This window comes from Myxine glutinosa, chromosome 4 (genome assembly GCF_964187855.1).
Source record: "Myxine glutinosa chromosome 4, kmMyxGlut1.1, whole genome shotgun sequence".
Classification (NCBI taxonomy): Eukaryota; Metazoa; Chordata; class Myxini; order Myxiniformes; family Myxinidae; genus Myxine; species Myxine glutinosa.
The window spans coordinates 189,886,717-189,905,206 of NC_136264.1; the positions used below are offsets into that span (position 1 = coordinate 189,886,717).

General features: G+C 47.9%; 1 protein-coding gene across 1 annotated transcript in view; it reads left to right on the forward strand.

The window, feature by feature from the left end:
* Positions 1-18,490, forward strand: part of LOC144891491 (uncharacterized) — a 111,406-nt gene that overhangs the window by 64,736 nt on the left and 28,180 nt on the right. Inside the window, exon 3 of the mRNA XM_078775113.1 lies at positions 2,616-2,670. Within this exon, the coding sequence (XP_078631239.1) occupies positions 2,616-2,670 (55 nt within the window). The remainder of the gene's footprint in view (positions 1-2,615; positions 2,671-18,490) is intronic.

Below are 18,490 nucleotides of genomic sequence, written 5' to 3' on the forward strand. Positions count from 1 at the left end.
GTTCCTGGCTCACGGTAGAGTTGGAAGAATTATTGAATGCAGTGCAATAAAAGACCATTTGGACATTCTCCCTGGATGAAAGGTCCTGGCGCTGAGGTATACTGTGAGCCTCACAGGTGACAATATGTAGCTTGTGATATTTCAAAACATTGTGGATGGGTTGGGTAGGTGACTAGAACCTACTCTTCCCCATCCCTGTCCTCCTGCCCCCCCCCCTACGTGTACTCCCCCTCCCTCCCTCCTTGCCATTCCCCCTCGTCCCACACCCCCAGCATGTAGTTGGCATGTGCTTTTCATTTCTATATGTCAAAATTGTCCGTAACCGAATATTTATCCTACTATAATTCACCAAATGTCTGTCTGTTTGTCTGTCTGTCTGTCTGTCTGTTCCCAGGTACCGCAAAAATGGCTGAACCGATCGCAACGATATTTTGGGTGGGTAATCCTGGGACCTCCTCGAGTAAAATAGGCTACATTGTTTTTCCAATTTTTTCCCCAATTTTTCCAATTTCCAATTTTCCAGTTTTTCCAAACACGATGGAATAATATTTACCGATATGAACAGCGATGTGGCTTTTATTGAAATTCGACAAATACTGTTTAGATTTTGATGATTTGCGTGTGATATGATTTAACGGATGTTTATATAAATCGTTTAAAAAAAAAAAAGCCTTCAATTTCTGATATTTTGCCTTTTCATTTGGGCCTCCCAATTGAAGCCCCGCCCGTAGGGCGAGTACCATTGCTAGTACGTTAAATTTAATAAATTCGTTGATTAAAAAAAAGCCTCACAAGTCGAGGGTTACCAGATTTTAACTTTCCAAACGCAGACACTCTGGAGAGGGACACTCCGAAAAATGACAATAGCTTTATTCTTGTCATCAAACTGTCCCGTTATTCCTCCTTCCGATGAAAAATTAAATGGCAGTTTCATCTCATGAAACTCGTGGTCATGGGCTTTCATACAAGTCCAGGTTCAGCAATTTAATTATACTCACAATCCTTATGTTGTGAGACCTTTTCAGAACAATGGCGAAACCAAACAAAGTGAAATTTCTTCAGGACGCCTTCCCTCATACTATACTTTGGGGTTCATTGTAAAAAATCCTCAGATGTTTAATGTGGGAATAGGACTTTTGAAAGGGCAGCAGATTAAATTATTCAGCATTTTAACGCATCAATCTTGTGAATTGCTTTGAAAAGAATTTACGTGGGTAGGTGTTAGGATTTATTACTTGTGATTTTGTGCTCATTCTGGCAGCTTTGCTCATTTCTCCATTGTCCTCAAATCAGTTAGAGAATTGAAAACTAATGAATGCCTCCAGGGACAGTTTGGAAAACATCTTGAAGGAAGCAATCTGGTGTTTACGACTTTAACTTGTGACATGAATTTGTGATTTGGCAGTGATTATGTGTGAAAGTGTGAAGCTTCAATAATTATAAGTTAATTTATAAGTAAATGTCAGAAGTTAAAAAGAGACACGGTTCACAAAAGGCCAAAAACATGTTAAGACACACTGTATCAAATTTCAGGGACTATGCAAATAGCCCAGCGTTAGCTCTGTGAACACCTTCGGCTGGAGGTGGGCCATCGTGAACACCTTCAGATGGAGAGGGACCATTTTGAACGCCGTAGGAGGTAGGCCATCGTGAACGCCGTCAGAATGCCTTTTGGGTCGAAATTAAATGTCTAACTGCAAAACATCCTCTGGCACATCCTCGGCACAACATCCAACATCGTCTGGGCATCCTCCATCGTGTGATGTCCTTCTGCAGAAATACTGAGCTTTTCACCACATACAAAGCTTTCGTCCTCAGTTTGATGGAGTACTGCTCTCCCCTCTGGGCTGGTGCTCCTGCCTCGCACATAGCTCGGCTTCACGCTGTTGAAACCAAAGCTTTCAGAATCATTGGAATCTCCCACAATGTAGCTGATTCTGAGGGCCTTTCACTCTCTCACAGCAGGCAGGTTGGTGGTCTTTCTGTCTTCTACAGATTCCTCTCCGGCCTAGCTCCCCCTGCTCTGTCCCCCAAATATTCGTGCAGGACACACAAGATCTGCCAGCAACCTTCTTCTGGTGAAATTGCCAAAATCAAGACTCTATATTCACCTTCACTCTTTCATTCCTCTTTACTCCCTCCTCTGGAGCAAACTCCCTCACTCTCTTCAATTCCACTCCTCCCTCCAGGTCTTCAAAACAACTGCTCACCACCATCTCTTATATTCCCCCATCCAAAACCTTGATCTTTTCTACCCTCGTTAATACACCCCAAATCCACCTCATTAAAATTCTGTTTTCTTTCCTGAAAGTCCTTGTAGTGTCCATCTTGTTTATCACCTGTATCCTGCCCAAGCCCTCTCTCTTCCACAGATCTCCCGATGTCCCTATTCTCTATTGTTGTTGTGCTGCCCTCTCTCTCCCCCTCTTGTCTCCCACTCCCTTTATAATACGTTCCATGTGCTCTTATACCAGCCTCGACCAACTATTAAAACAAAAAAAACATTCTTAATACCAAATTGAGGACCTTTAGGACCAAATCTTTTATGGTGAGATAAATCTCACCAATATGAGCGTTTACCTTATTTATACCGTACTGACTCCATCCTTACACAGTTCCGCATTGATATGATGGATAATGAAAACCTAAATTATAGACAGCCTCAATCTGGTGAGCTTGAACATGTGAAACCAACATTCTGACTTGATTGATTTACAAACCATATCCTATGACTTATCATATTGTTATGTCGGGAGGGGTAGAGGAATATCTAGAGCCAGATAGATCTGTGTAGGTCGAATGCTCCGGGATGTCACGATAGCTAGAACCCAATATGTACCGTTAAGTTAGTATGTGTAGGCGTATGCCGGGATAATTGCATATGTATTTCCTGTACGGGGACAGGAAGTGCTAAGTAGTCAGGGCGATAAGGGTAACTTTGTGTGTTTTCCCACCCCTGTGGTCAATCCAATGTCCCTTTTGGTACCGCACCTAAACAGTAGGAATTCATGCCCCGAGCGCACCCACATTAATTAATTCCTTTCCCTTTCACATCATTGAAACAACACCCACCAAAACGGGCAGGCTGAGACACGCCCTGCAGAGACCCGATGAAAAGGGGGCGGATATTTTGACGTCATTGGCGAGGACGGACCAATGGACGTCACGAGAGGGCGGGACGGGGGACGTGAGGGAAGTGACGACACAAGGAGAAGAAGAAGAGTTCGGAGTTGGACACGAGGCAGAGCAGACGCCATTTTGGAGAGCTGAGAGAATTCAGTCGTGATAGAGTGCACTGGACATTTTTCCCTCTCGTTCCTTCCTGCCTTTGTTCCCTCCATTTTCCCTGAGATCGGATCACGTGCTTGCGTGGGCGGATGTTGTGCCGAGGTTCGCCCCGTTGGTGGCCACATTCGTGGCCTCGTGCGTACCATCGCCAACCACTCACGATCTACAAAGCACCGAGCAGAGACGACAGCCCCAGAAACCGTGGTCCTTCGGACAGAGCGAGCGTTTGAGAGTTGCGGTGCGAGAGGACCGGGGCCGGCGAGCGAGTCGCGTCGGGGAGACCCCTCCCGCCCACATGTCAGGGCCTAGCTGTCCGAGGCCTGCACTATCTCCACGCCACGCTCCCGAGCGAGCAAAGCTAAGAACGCACCACACACACACACCCTCGTTGCCAATTTCGTCGTCTTCCCTGTGGTTTGTTTAATAAGTCTGTCGAGTGGGAGTACTCCATATAGGGGGTTTAGAGCATCATAATCATAGCGCGGCATTTCTTTTTCTCTGAACCGGTAATAAATCCTTGTATTATTTTGCTGTATATACTTGAACGCAGTTTCCCGTGTGATTTATTTAATTTGCAGCAGCATTGGAGACGCCCCAAGAACAGGTAAGACTGCAGGTCTCGAGCCCCCCCCCCCCTCCTCCATCCCGCGCACTTTGGTGTAGCTTTTTTTTTTGGCGTCCGCTTTTGAGTTTCGCCTCGAGAGCTAAGGCCTTCGCGATCGGCTTCCGTGACCGTCTGATTTTTATCAGAGGCGGCCGCACGACAACTGGTGTCACGTGTGAGGATCTGGGCCGGTCGGACAAATTTTTTTGTCCGCAGTGAGACATAGACATGGTCGGGCGTACATCGCACCCGCCATTTGGACGAAAATTTTTCGTAGTCCGAGGCGATAAATTGTATAGTCGATTGCGCTTATGGGACGCTGACGGCGCATCATTAAATTTAATTTTATTCCTGTTAAAAGCCGCGCGGGGAAGCTAGCTCTTCTTCACGGATGGAAGAGGTACGCAATATGGAGGAAGGAAGGATGGAAGATGTGGGAAGCATAAGGAGTGAGTCGGAGGTAGTGGGGGTAGAGAGTAGTGGTGGAACTTCCCCCGCCATAGGGACGGCCCAGATACCCGACCAGATGTGGGATCGATTCTTTAGGGAAATGAGGGCTCAGAGGGAGCAAAGTGAGCGAACCAGTGCAGAAATACGGGAAATGAAAAATGAATTGAAGGGAGACATGAAGGGGATGAAAGGGGAATTGAGGGGAGACTTGAAGCGAATGATTAACAAAATGGATGCCGGGACGAGTGAGTTGAGGGAAGGATGAACGAGTGGTGCCGTTGGGGCCCAGGAGAAGCCAAGGGTGGCAGAAATTGAATCGGAACGGGGGGAAGCCAAATTGGGAATGGAGGAGAGTTCGGCCCATGCAGATGTGCACGAGGCTCATGCACCGGGAATGGCAATGGAAGGAAATGGGGAATGCGTACAGGTGAGTGTGGAGTGCCCACAGGTAGATGGGGAGACTGCATGTATAGAGGTAAATGGAGGATGTTTCCCACATGCTGGCCTGGAGGTTTGTCGGGACCGGGTGGATGTCACAACACCTCACCAGGGGGATGAATTTGGAGTGGTGCAGCACCAGGGCGGTGGTGCAGAGCGAGAGGGGGTAACATTATTGGAGGTCCGTGTGATGGAGCCGGACCATGTATTTATTGATCAAGACCTGTGCGAGCCGGAATTGATGGGGGATGATGATGATGATGAGGATGATGTGATTCAGCGGCTGGGGACCTGGGACAGTCCCATGGAGGTGGAGTTTCATCAGGCCCAAAGGAGTTTGGGGAATGGGGTGAGTCGGTCCGAGGAGGAGGTTGTGGTGACCGCGGGGACCCTCACCATACACTATGATTTGGCAACGGAGGCTCCAAAATTGAAGAACCAGTTGGGGGAGTGTGTTGGCTCCGGGCTGGATTTGGACATAGAAGGATCGGGAGATCGAGCCTCCGATGATTTGGTCCCCGTAGGGAATTTGGAGCAGCTGCAGGGAGGGGCAGAACAACCTGTGGTCGGGGTTGTTACCTGTAGCTGCGGTTTGGCACAGGTGGTAAAAAAAAAAAAAAAAAAATTTACATTTAAATGGGAATTTGATTTGGCACAGCCTTGGAGGGGAGTTGGTCCCCGGGCTGCGGGATTCAGACAGGGGGAGGTCATGGGGGATGGCCTCGGGCAAAATTTGTCCCTTTCAAAATTTGGGTATGCCTGCCAGCTGGGGGGCTGTGCTGGTGGGATTTGGACGTGGGCTCCAGCCATGGGTGTGGTGGTACGACCGGGGCCCCATGGGGCGTCTGGTGGAGTGTGGCATCCCTTGTCCGTCAGGGCGCCACCCGAGCGTGTGGCTCGGGCCGACAGGGTCACTGGACCCTGGTCGAGGTTAAGACCTCCAGGGGGTCCGAAGTGGTTTCTCAAGCCTGGGATGGCATTTATTGAGGACCACGAGGGGGAGGTGATGGGGGTCGCACTTGGTGGTGGCACCGCGGACGGCCAACATGGGCCTTATGTGGTGACCACCCGGGCATGCGGCCTGACACCCTCCTCCTGAGATTCTGGGACAGCCGGCATGTGGTGATCTGCCAATCCGTGCTGGTCTATGGACGCGGGTCGAACCGAAATGGACAGGGATGGATCATAGCCTGCTGGACAACCATTGGGGCATCTGTGGAACGTGATGGTGTGAGAGTGACCTTCCACAGATGTTCCGTTATGATTTATGGACTCTCTGTTTGGGAAGAGAGCCATGGGGTTAATGTGATCGGGAACTTGTAACGTGCCGAGCATATGGGCCATGCTCGGCTGGCATGTGTAAGGCAAAGCATCTTTTTTGGGGAGTTTAATAAAATGTGAAAAATGTTTGGCATGGGTAATCTGAGGGTTAGATGCAAATTTAAGGGTGAATTTTGAAATGTCATGGTGGTCACTGACAGTTGTGACACCATTATTGATCCAGGTGTGTAGACCAAAGTGTTGGAGGCTGTGATAAAATTGACAGGGTAGCAGGACACAGCTTTCAACTGGTTGCGGGGGCGACTGCGCCAATATTTGGGATGCGGGATCATGGCGATGGAGTTGGGGGTCTGGGGGTCAACGTGGTGCTGTGCGTGTCCGAGGTGTGTGGACCATGTCTTCTGGGTGGATCTCCTGGTGGAGCATGGCTGTTGACTGGACATTGGTGTGGTCAAGTGTGGGTGGGCACTGGGGGCTGCATGTGGTCGGAATGGGGGATGATGTGGAGGGTTCAGGGGACGTGGCTGTTGGGATGCCACGCACTGCGACTGTGCCCCCCAGGGCGGAGGTTGCGTGGGCCGGTAGTGTTGTTGGCAGCAGGTGCTCACCACATTGGCCAGCTGGGGCTGGTGCAGCTGTGTTTCTCGCAGGGGGGCCGAAGGATGGATTGTGGGTCGCACCCTTAAGGACACTCATGGGCCATGTTGGCGTTTTGACTGCTCACCTTGTCCCGATGACCCTTCCACGGTAGAGGTGCGGAGCTGTCGTAGCCACATGTAGTTGTGTAGTGATAATCACCGTTGGATGCGGATCCACATGCCTGCCAGTATAGTGGGGACAAAAGAGAAATTTGGTAGGCCCAATGATAAATTTTGGGATTGTGAAGGGTGGATGGCACTTTTGGACCTGATCAACCTTAATTACCTGCACATCAAGGTAGGTGTAAGGCCTTGATGGTTACTGTCCCAGGCTTCAGGACTTGCTATGCAAATTGGGGACATGTAATTTGGAGTTTGGATGCGGGTGAGAGTGATGACATGGCCGGTGAAGGGGATGGAATGTGTGCCACAGGGTCGTGTGGGTGGCGTATGTTTTTGTGTAGTGGTTATGTGTTTCTATGTGGTCGTGAGTTTGGAAATTGAAATATGGATGTGTGGTGATTATTGCAAAATGTGTTTTGGAATTGTATTGGTTAAATGTGAACTGGGGGATTTCACATGTAGCAGGCCATGGAAACTTTTTGTAAAACCTTTTGAACCATCTTCTCTAGAATTGTGCTGGAAATTTGAATGGCTGCGGGGGAGGAAAATGTGTTTTGGGATCTTGTGGGTGGGGAAGGTGTGTGTGTCCGCAGGTACAGATCAGGCTCTGAGGAGCGATGCCTGCGCCCCCCCCCCCCCCCCCCTCTGCGGCAATTACCCCTGGCAGCCATTGGTATCTGGAAATTGGAGCTCGTCGGTGGAGGGTCTGGTTGGGCGCCGTGGGGTAAAGGAGACCCCCAGTGACCCGTGTAGCTGCGCGGAAGCAGGAGGCAACGGAGCATTGTGTTCATTGGAGACCCTCACCAGCGGGGTAACGGCGGAAAGGGCTGTTGGGCTGTCACCGGGCCAGGAGGTAAAGGGGGTGGGGGGGGGGGGGCAATGAACTTGTAAGTCGGTTGACTTGCTTTGGGACTGCAGGCACCACAGCCTGAAGCACCCCCACCATCTTGTTGTGCGGCACCTCCCCGCTGCCTAGTTAATAAATGCACACACATGTATATGACATCAATGCCATGGTCCTGCAGGGGGGTGAAAAAAGTGCTTTGTTGACTTGTGAAATGCTTTGATGCGTTTTGGAATGAGAATGAGTGGATAAGGGGTTTGTGTTGCAGGAATGAGGGCGAAATCCACCGAGCCATGTCACTCACCTGTAACACCTGGACAGGGTCCGTGGAAATTTAGGGGTACATTGGGATGGCCCCGCAGGTAAGGTTGTGTCTTGTGGTATCCACCGGGTGACACGGTCTGTAGACCGGGGTATGTACAAATGTTTATTAGAGTTCGGAATTTTTGAATGAGGATAAGTTTGTGGTTAAGTTAGATTTTGAGTGTTGTTTGTTTCCTCCCTCCGCAGGAACAACGAATAAAATCATTGTACATACTTGCATGGTTGTTAAGGGGATTATCATGTTAAGGAGAATAGGTAGGAAGACCGGCTAACTTCCCACAGCCCTCCTGATTTATTTCATAGGTTAATTAAGTATGTGACAGTAAGTGTTAAGACTGGAATGATAGTGCCTGCAGTGAACCTAGCAGGAGCTATGGTTCCGGGGGGGGGGGGAAAGGGGGGGGGGGGGGTTGTGTTATATCGGGAGGGGTAGAGTAATGTCTAGAGCCAGATAGATCTGTGTAGATCGAATGCTCCGGGATGTCGCGATAGCGAGAACCCACTATGTACCTTTAAGTTAGTATGTGTAGGCGTATGCCGGGATAATTGCGTATGCATTTCCTGTATGGGGACAAGAAGTGCTAAGTAGTCAGGGCGATAAGGGTAACTTTTTGTGTTTTCCCACCCCTGAGGTCAATCCAATGTCCCTTTTCGGACCACACCTAGACAGTAGGAATTCATGCCCCTAGCGCACCCACATTAATTAATTCCCTTCTCTTTCACATCAATGAAACAACACCCACCAAAACGGGCAGGCTGAGACACGCCCTGCCGAGACCCGATGAAAAGGGGGCGGATCTTTTGACGTCATGGGGGAGGGCGGACCAATGGACGTCACGAGAGGGCGGGACGGGGGACGTGAGTAAAGTGACGACACAAGGAGAAGAAGAAGAGTTCGGAGTTGGACACGAGGCAGAGCAGACGCCATTTGGGAGAGCTGAGAGAATTCAGTTGTGATAGAGTGCACTGGACATTTTCCCCTTGTTCCTTCCATCTTCCCTGCGATCACATCACGTGCTTGCGTGGGTGGCTGTTGTGCCGAGGTTCGCCCCATTTGTGGCTGCATTCGTGGCCTCGTGCGTACCATCGCCAACCACTCACGATCTCCAAAGCACCAAGCAGAGACGACAGCCCCAGAAACCGTGGTCCTTCTGACAGGGCGAGCGATTGAGAGTTGCGGTGCGAGAGGACCGGGGCCGGCGAGTGAGTCGCGTCGGGGAGACCCCTTCGGCCCAGGTGTCAGGGCCGAGCTGTCCGTGGCCTGCACTATCTCCACGCCACGCTCCCGAGCGAGCAAAGCTAAGAACGCACCACACACACACACACCCTCTTTGTTCATTTTGTCATCTGCCCTGTGGTTTGTTTAATAAGTCTGTCGAGTGGGAGTACTCCATATCGGGGGTTTAGAGCATCATACTCATAGCGCGGCATTTCTTTGTTCTCGGAACCGGTAAAAAATCCTTGTATTATTTTGCTGTATATACTTGAATGCAGTTTCCCATGTGATTTATTTAATTTGCAGCAGCATTGGAGACACCCCGAGAACAGGTAAGACTGCAGGGCTCTTGCTCCGCCCCGTCACCCCCCATCCCGCACACTTTGGTGTTGCTTTTGTTTTTGGAATCCGCCATTGAGTTTCGCTTCAAGGCCTAAGGCCTTTGCGATCGGCTTCCGTGACCGCCTGATTTTTATCAGAGGCGGCCGCACGACAATATTAAATCAGCTCAATCCCATCACATCTCGGAAGGTAAGCAATTTCGAGCCTTGTAACAAATGTATGGAACACCTGAAATGGAGGTTTGGGTGTTGCAGGATGAGGAATGACACGACGGCTTATTTGTTATCATGCTTGCCTCTCACCTGCCTGGTCATGAATTTTGCTCCTCCTGGATTTTGTTCCTCCATGCCATTGAATGCATTTGAACTTGCCTTGTCAGTACACTTCCAGAAGAAATGCATCGTGGAGCATTCCATCCTTTGGGTGGGCTATAATGCCAGCTGTTCCATTTAAATTTACGTTATAGACGTCACAGATCAATCACACTGCATCTCAAAAAGGGTAGGTCATTGTGTGTGCGGATCCTTGATGAATTCCCTACAGGGAGATTAAATTGAAAATCAGAATGAACTATAAAAGGTACATTGATGTTTTACTTAGAGAAACTCAATTTAAAAACATGGCTAGCGGAGAGAGGTAAATTGATGGGTTAGGTTTATGTGGTGCGGATAACGCAAAGCCATGATGGGCCAAATTTAGCTCTTACACGAGCCTCGACTTTGTATTGAAAAAAAAATGGACTCCTTTAGTTTCCTTATATTTTCTTGTATGTGGTGGGATTGGATTGAGATGGAAATGTCATTTATGATGCTTTCTGATGAGAGCAACTAAGAGTTTGTAAGTGCATTTACAACTTATATGCTTAATATGAAGAAGAGCCCCTGACTATTACCTGGTTGACTTTGTGATTCAGTCAATAGAAAACTAACATTCACACACAGCCAAGCATAGGTACAAAAGAAAAGGTTTTTTTTTTGCAAAATACATGAAGGTACTTGATGGTATTCTTCGAATACTTACTTATCCCACACAGTCAACTTGGTGCGAGCCAACTCTTCTGATTGCTTCAAGGTTTGTTTTTCTTTCATCCAATATGGCTGGCAAACCGCGTGACCAATGACGTCATAAATGTCCATTCTCCAATGAAATTGTTGCGTAGATCACGCTCAATAAATTTCAAACTGATCGGACGAAGCCTTTTACTTGTCGAATTATGACATCATATTGAAGGCACCAATGACGTCATCATTAACAACACATTCCCCATGTGGAGTTCTTTACAATGAGCCACGATTCCATTTTTTTCCATGGAGTGGTTTCAGACATAAAGAGGTCCAATTTTTTTTCCAGTTTTCCAAGATAGCACCCTAACACGTGACCTGTGACATGATAATTATCACTAAAAATCTACATGATTAGGTACATACTATGGTGAAATTTTTGCGCCAATCAGACCAACGGATGCCGAGAAAATGAATTTTAAAAATGCAGACACATACGTGCATACGCACGTATGCACATACTCGACCCAATTGCTTAACCCCGCTTTTCGCTTCGTGAGCGCAGAGTAATTATCCTGCAGTTTCCTCCATGCCACATTGTCGACGCCATTGGACAAAAAGTAATATGTCGTCATTTTTAGTGAAAAAACTTTTTGTCTTGTGTTACGGATTTGTCACTTCCGCTGTTGTGGTTTTCACCCACTTCACATATTTCTGATATTATGTACTATTTATTATTCTCAAAAGGTTTATTATTCAGGAACAGCTATCTAAAGTTAAAAAGGTTAACTTAAAATGATACAGGAAACCGAACCGGAAGGAGGAGGTGAAGAGAGAGAGGTGGCGCGAGCAAAGTTGGAGAAGACGCGTGACGTCAAGGCTGCATAGCGAGGCTGGTCTACCGAAAGTCGCGAGGGAATTTTGAGGTCCTTGAAGGGACATCCAGCGATAGGAATTATCGCTAGAGTGGAAAATCTGCGTAGTCAGATTTGGGCGCTGAGATTTTGACGAATCCTCGCCTAGTCACATCGGCTCAAGTAAGAGCCGTCGGACATTTTGAACCCTGCGCTTCGGCCACCTACAAAGGTTTTGCCTCGCGTCATCTTCACCCCAACATCCTACCGTTTGTCAGGGATGTGTCTGTGCGACCGCTTCGTCTCCAATTACGTTGCGGTTCGCTGAGTGAGTGGTGAAGGTGCCCCTCTGAAGGGCGCCATTGTACAGTTTCGGCGGGGCGATCACCATTGTCAACTGTACGCGATTCGAATATCAACTGGAGAGCGAGATTCGGGCTTCGACTGGATATCGTTCTAGCGACCGCTGGAGCGAGTCACATTCACCTTGGGAAAAGTTATAGAGACATTGAGGAGTGTCCTGTTCACTCGCTGGGAGCACAGTGAGTTATATGACTTTATTGATGGTATATAGAGCACTCTTAATGGCCATTTGTTGTACCGTTATTCCTGTGTGATTTTCAATATATTATTTGTTCATTTATAATCATTGGTGTGGTTTCACTATTGATTTCCTAACACAGAGTAACATATTTTTCTGCCATGGCTCCTCTCGGGGTTCGGAGGTGTACCGAGACCAGGAGATCGTAGAGGAACACGTAACAGAAATTGGGGGCTCGTCCAATTGACTCATGGGCTCGAAATTGGGTCTGCGTCCAGGATATAAAATTCCCTAAATTTAGTCCGGGAAAGAATTCCCTAACATTCCCAGAATTCCCAAATTTGGAACCTTTTCCAACATTCCCAAATTTTTCCAAAAACAAACAAAAAAATTTTTTGGTTTTTTTTTTTGGGAAATTTCGTGTGTGAAGGTTAACAGGTGCTAACGGATAGTCACCATGGAGTTTGACACAGAGAAGTTTGCAGCGACCCCTAGTGAGGCACAGTTCCGAGCGTTACTAAAATCGGAAGTCTTGATATTGGGCAAACATTTTAGCTTGGAGGTCCGAGCTAAAATGAAGAAAACAGAGATGCAGACAGTGGTGATAGAATCTATGGTGGAACTAGGAACAGGGAGAGAGGGAGCCTTGGATTGGTTACCAGAAGAACAAGAAAATGTGGAGCTCCAAAAATCGGAGATGCAATTGCAGAGCCAGGAAAGGTTAAAAGCACAGGAAAGAGAACTCCAGAAAAGGTTAGAAGAGAAAAAAACAGAGGAAAGGAGAGCGGCAAGGGAACTTGAAGCAGAGGAGAGAAAAGCCGAAAGGGAGTTAAAGGACCGTGAAATGGGGCTTCAGCAGGAAATTAAAGTCAAGGAGCTGGAGTTAAGGAGAGAACGGGGAGAGGTGCCATCCATGCCGACGGGTTCGACAACTAGTCAGAACACCTTGGATGTTGGCAGACATGTTAGGCTGGTTCCACTCTTCAATGAAAAGGAGGTAGCCAAGTTTTTTTTACACTTTGAGAAAGTGGCTCGAATGCTAAAATGGCCGGAGGAGTCCTGGACCATGTTAGTGGAAAGTGTTCTGGTGGGTAAAGCTCAGGATATTTATTCGGCTTTACCGATTGAGCAATGTGCAGATTATGAGATAGTGAAGAAAACCATTCTCAAAGCCTATGAATTGGTCCCTGAAGCTTACCGGAAAAAATTCCGGAACTCCAGGAAGAGGGAGAGTGAGACCCAAGTGGACTTTGCCAGAATGAAAGAAACCATGTTTGATAAGTGGTGTGATTCAAAAGGGGTTGGGAAAGACTTCGAACTATTACGACAATTGATCCTGGTGGAGGAATTCCAACAGTGTATCCACGAGGACATTAAAGTACATCTGGAGGAAAGGAAAGTACCAAAGTTGTATGAGGCAGCAACCATGGCAGAGGACTATGCCTTAACACACAGGATGGGGTTCCACAAACCGAACTACTCGCCTAGACTTAGCCAGGAGAGCTATGGTACATCAGGTGCGGAGAACGAAAATTAATGGGTGCGGCCTCGAGATGACTATGAGGACCACTCTGATACCACGACTTCTAGAAATCCAAAGACAACAGTTCCAAGGCAGACGTATCCTCCGGGGGGCTCGAGGCAGACCACAAGGTTCTCCTCCGGGCCTACTTGTGCTTTTTGCCATAAAGCGGGACACTTGATGTCCTACTGTTATGCTCTGGGAAAGGAAAATCAGGAGCGGAGTTCGACTAGTACAACTCCGAATGCAATGGCAAATGTGAAAAATCGCCCTCAAAAGGGTTACCAACCATTTCTTTCAGAGGGGTTTGTTTCACTGGATGGAGACTCGACTAACTCAACACCTGTTAGGATATTGAGGGACACAGGAGCACATCAATCTTTAATGCTTGAAGGCATTTTGCCATTGTCAGAGGAGACGGCAACTGGTGATCATGTTCGTTTACAGGGGATTGGTGGCTGTGTTCGAGCTCCACTTCATGTCATCCATTTGGAGTCTGATTTGGTGTCAGGACCGGTCACCGTAGGTTTACAAGCCACTCTTCCTGTAGAGGGAGTATCTTTTGTTATCGGTAATGATTTGGCCGGTGGTCAAGTTTCTGATAACCCGGTGTTGGTTGAAAAGCATAGGAGGAAGTAACCTGAAACTAAGTGTCAGCACACGCAAGTCAGGGATGGAGGCAATATTGGCAAGCTCTTTGTAAGGGGACTGAACTTCAAAACCAAGGAAGAAGTCTGGAGTCTGCCTTCAGCAAATATGGACCACTTTTGGAAGTGCTGCTGATAAAAGACAGGGAGACACAAAAGTCACGAGGGTTTGGCTTTGTCACGTTTGAACACTCAAAGGAGGCCAGAGATGCAGAAAAGGATCTGAATAGCAAGGAGTTGGAGGTTCGGACCATAACAGTAGGGAAGGCATTTGATAGGTGTCGTGGGGGCTACAGAAGAGGACAACGGAGTAGTAGTTTTGGTGGTGGCCACAATCGATATTATTATGGAGGCTCCCAGAGTTAGGGCAGCTCCCGAAGGAAGGATTATCAGAGTAGTGGCCGAGAAGGAGACCGCTATTCATGTGACTACAGTGACAAGCGGTCCCACCGTAATTATTATGAAAGTTCGGAAAAGTTAAAGAACTGAATGCTGCGGAGCCGACGAGCCAAGATTCCTACCCGGATTAACCATGAACGCCACGTTCCCAAAGGCGTCCATGTAGTGAACTTTCCTGCACGGACTAACCGTGAACTCCACGTTCCTAAAGGCGTCCATGCAGTGAATACTTCCAGGCCTCACCACCCAAACACCTTGGAACCTGGCTTTCAGCTCGGCCTCCCGGGGAAAAGTGCTGTAGACTTGCTTGACTTTGGATTTTGATCACAGCCCCTTAACCTTCATTCAAAAGAAACTAAAAGTAAAAATCAGAGGGTGCTGAGATGGAGTTTGGCTTTGCAGGGGTTCAACGGGGAAATTGAACATGTAAAGGGCAGGGACAATGTCGTTGCTGATGCTTTGTCCAGAGTGAATTAACTCTGGAAATCTCTGTGGGTTGTGTGAAATTTTGTTGCTTTATTTTTGAGATGTTGATAATTGTTGCTCACGGGAATTGGTGATTTGGGTTGTGAGTTTATTTTTGTTTGTTTCAAGAGTTTGCATGCAAAGAAAGTTTTCGCTGTGTTCAAACTTTCTTTCTTGAGGGGGGGAAGTGTTATGGATTCGTCACTTCCGCTGTTGTGGTTTTCACCCACTTGACATATTTCTGATATTATGTACTATTATTATTCTCAAAAGGTTTACTATTCAGGAACAGCTATCTAAAGTTAAAAAGGTTAACTTAAAATGATACAGGAAACCGAAACGGAAGGAGGAGGTGAAGAGAGAGAGGCGGCGTGAGCAAAGTTGGAGAAGACGCGTGACATCAAGGCTCCATAGCGAGGCTGGTCTACCGAAAATCGCGAGGGAATTTTGAGGTCCTTGAAGGGACATCCGGCGATAGGAATTATCGCTGGAGTGGAAAATCTGCGTAGTCAGATTTGGGCGCTGAGATTTCGATGAATCCTCGCCTAGTCGCATCGGCTCAAGTAAGAGCCGTCGGCCATTTTGAACCCCCTGCTTCGGCCACCTTCAAAGATTTTGCCTCGCATAATCTTCACCCCAACATCCTACCGTTTGTCGAGGATGTGTGTGTGCGAACGCTTCGTCTACAATTACGTTGCGGTTCGCTGAGTGAGCGGTGAAGGTGCCCCGCTGAAGGGCACCGTGTACAGTTTCGGCGGGGCGATCACCATTGTCAACTGTACGCGATTCGAATATCGACTGGAGAGCGAGATTCGGGCTTCGACTGGATATCGTTATAGTGACCACTGGAGCGAGTCACATTCGCCTTGGGAAAAGTTATAGAGACATTGAGGAGTGTCCTGTTCACTCGCTGGGAGCGCAGAGTTATATGACTTTATTGATGGTATATAGAGTGCACTCTTAATGGCCATTTGTTGTATCGTTATTCCTGTGTGATTTTCAATATATTATTTGTTCATTTATAATCTTTGGTGTGGTTTCACTATTGATTTCTAACACAGAGTAACATATTTTTCTGCCGTGGCTCCTCACGGGGTTCGGAAATGTACTGAGACCCGGAGATCATAGAGGAACACATAACACTTGCAAGCGCTCACACTCGCACACATGGGTACGCGCACAAACACAATTTGTGGACGGTAAATCACGTACTGCATTGTAATCTACTTTATCTTTTGTATCATAAGAGCAGCTCAATTTCTGAGTGTGTAAAGTCTTGTTGCATTTACCTTGCCAATGTGAATTCAATTATTTTGGCCCGTCAGTCAATGTCAAACAACCCAGCGAAGTCGCCTTGCCATGAAACTAGGGCTCTGACGTTATAATACATCACGTACTAAATGAATGTGCTCACTATACTGGTGCTGATACGTACTCGATAAGCAGGCATTCACAATGTACTGTAGACATGTGGTTAAGGGCTATGGTTAGAGGATCAGGGGTTTGTGATATCATTTGAGTTAAAGCTTCAGCTCGCGTTATTATGAAAGAGTAATCCTCGGAGAGCTGGTAGGATGGCTAGAGGTACTCACACTCACCTCTAAGCCGTCTAGCCTGGGTTTGAATCTCGACACAGCTGTAAACTGCCATACTGGTGTTTCACATGATTGTATTGTAACCAGGATTGTAGCCCAGTAACAGCTTTGGCAGCACCAATGCTCTACATAGGGCAATGCACATGATGGTGAATCCTTTGGCTTCACACTATATTCTTTGCTGAGGTTAGGGTTATGCTTATGTGTAACATTTGGGTTTCGGCTTTGGTTTCGGTTTTGGTTATGGTTATGGTGAGGGAGCGAGTTGGGGTCAGCAGTGGAATTGTGCCGAGGCTCGTCCCTCTCTGTCTCTCTATGTCTCTCTATGTCTATGTCTGTCTATGTCTGTCTATGTCTGTCTGTCTGTCTGTCTGTCTCTGTTTCTCTCTCTCTCTCTCTCTCTCTGTCGCCACCTGCTGGCCGTTTGTATGCTGGTTGTACTGTCATGGCGTCTGCTTGTGGAGGCCTGTGAGTGCTCTGTGTTGTTGCTCCATCCCCCCCCCCCCCCGTTTTCCCCCCTCTGTGTCCTTGTGCCTGTTCGTGGAGTCTTCCTGGTGATTCCCATATACGTTGAGACGGGAGAGAGAGCCGGAGAGCACAGGGTGATCGCTGGTAAGGGTTCGCCGTTTTTGGGCGTCGCCCGATCGGTGTTTGCTCCTTCATCTTAAACCTCTATTTCCTTTTTTTCCTTTCGTTTATCTTTCCTTCAGTTTGTTTTGTTGCCTCCCTTTTCCGAAGTTAGGGAAATCGGAGAGGTCTGATTGCTTCCCATTCCCGGAGTTCGGGTAGGGAAGATTGCATTATATATTCACCCTCCCCGAGTTGGGGAGGGGTTGTAAGTGCAGCTGTTCCAGCATGGCAGCTGCACTATATCGATTTACGGCCTTTCAGAGCCTGACCCGTAAGCACGGGTTCTTTTGTGTACCTCCGGAACGTGAGGTTAGTGTCGAGGACGTTGTCCTCGCAATCGGTCGTGTTGTCGGGATTGACAAGGTTGTTGCCGCTTCGCGGATGAACAAGCGGATCGTTATTTTTTTGTCCGACGTGGATTGTGTCCCACAAATTGTCGAACAGGGTTTGACAATCGATCCAGATTTATTTGTAATGATTTCCCCACTAGATAGCCCAGCGATAAAAGTCGTGATATCAAATTGCCCCCCATTTGTATCCGACGATGTACTAATTAAAGAATTGTCCCGATACGGTACCATCGTGTCTCGTATCTCCATGATTCCCTTTGGGTCACGAAACAAGGACTTAAGGCACGTGGTTTCATTCCGGCGGCAAGTGTTTATGATTTTAAAAAATTCCCAGAAGGATTTAAACCTTATAATAAAATTAAAACATCAACAGAACGAATATACAGTGTACGTGTCCACCAACGTTCTAAAATGTTTTGGCTGCGGACAATTTGGGCATGTTAAGCATGACTGCCCCCGAAAAGAGAATTCTCCACAAGTACAACCTCCCCCACAACCTTCACACCCCCACACCTTCCCAATAAGCAACCCCCACACCTTCCCACCACCGATCCAAACCCTTCCACCACCGACCCAAGCCTTCCCACCACCGACCCAAGCCTTCCCACCACCGACCCAAGCCTTCCCACCACTGAACCAAACCTTCCCACCACCGAACCAAGCCCTCCCACCACCGACCCGAACCTTCCCACCATCGACCCAAGCCTTACCACCACTGATCCCAATCTGTCCACCACCGACCCAAGCCCTCTTACCACCAATCCAAACCCCCCCGCCGTACCCCCTTCCCCTCCCCTTGAAAGAGGGGCCCCTCCCTCTACTGAAGGATCTAATTGCAGCCATCTCCTGTTAACGATAGATCTCACCCCCCAGGCGACATCGTCCAATCACAGCTTGTTGCCTGCTATAACTGATCCTACCTCTCCCGCCGTGGTAGC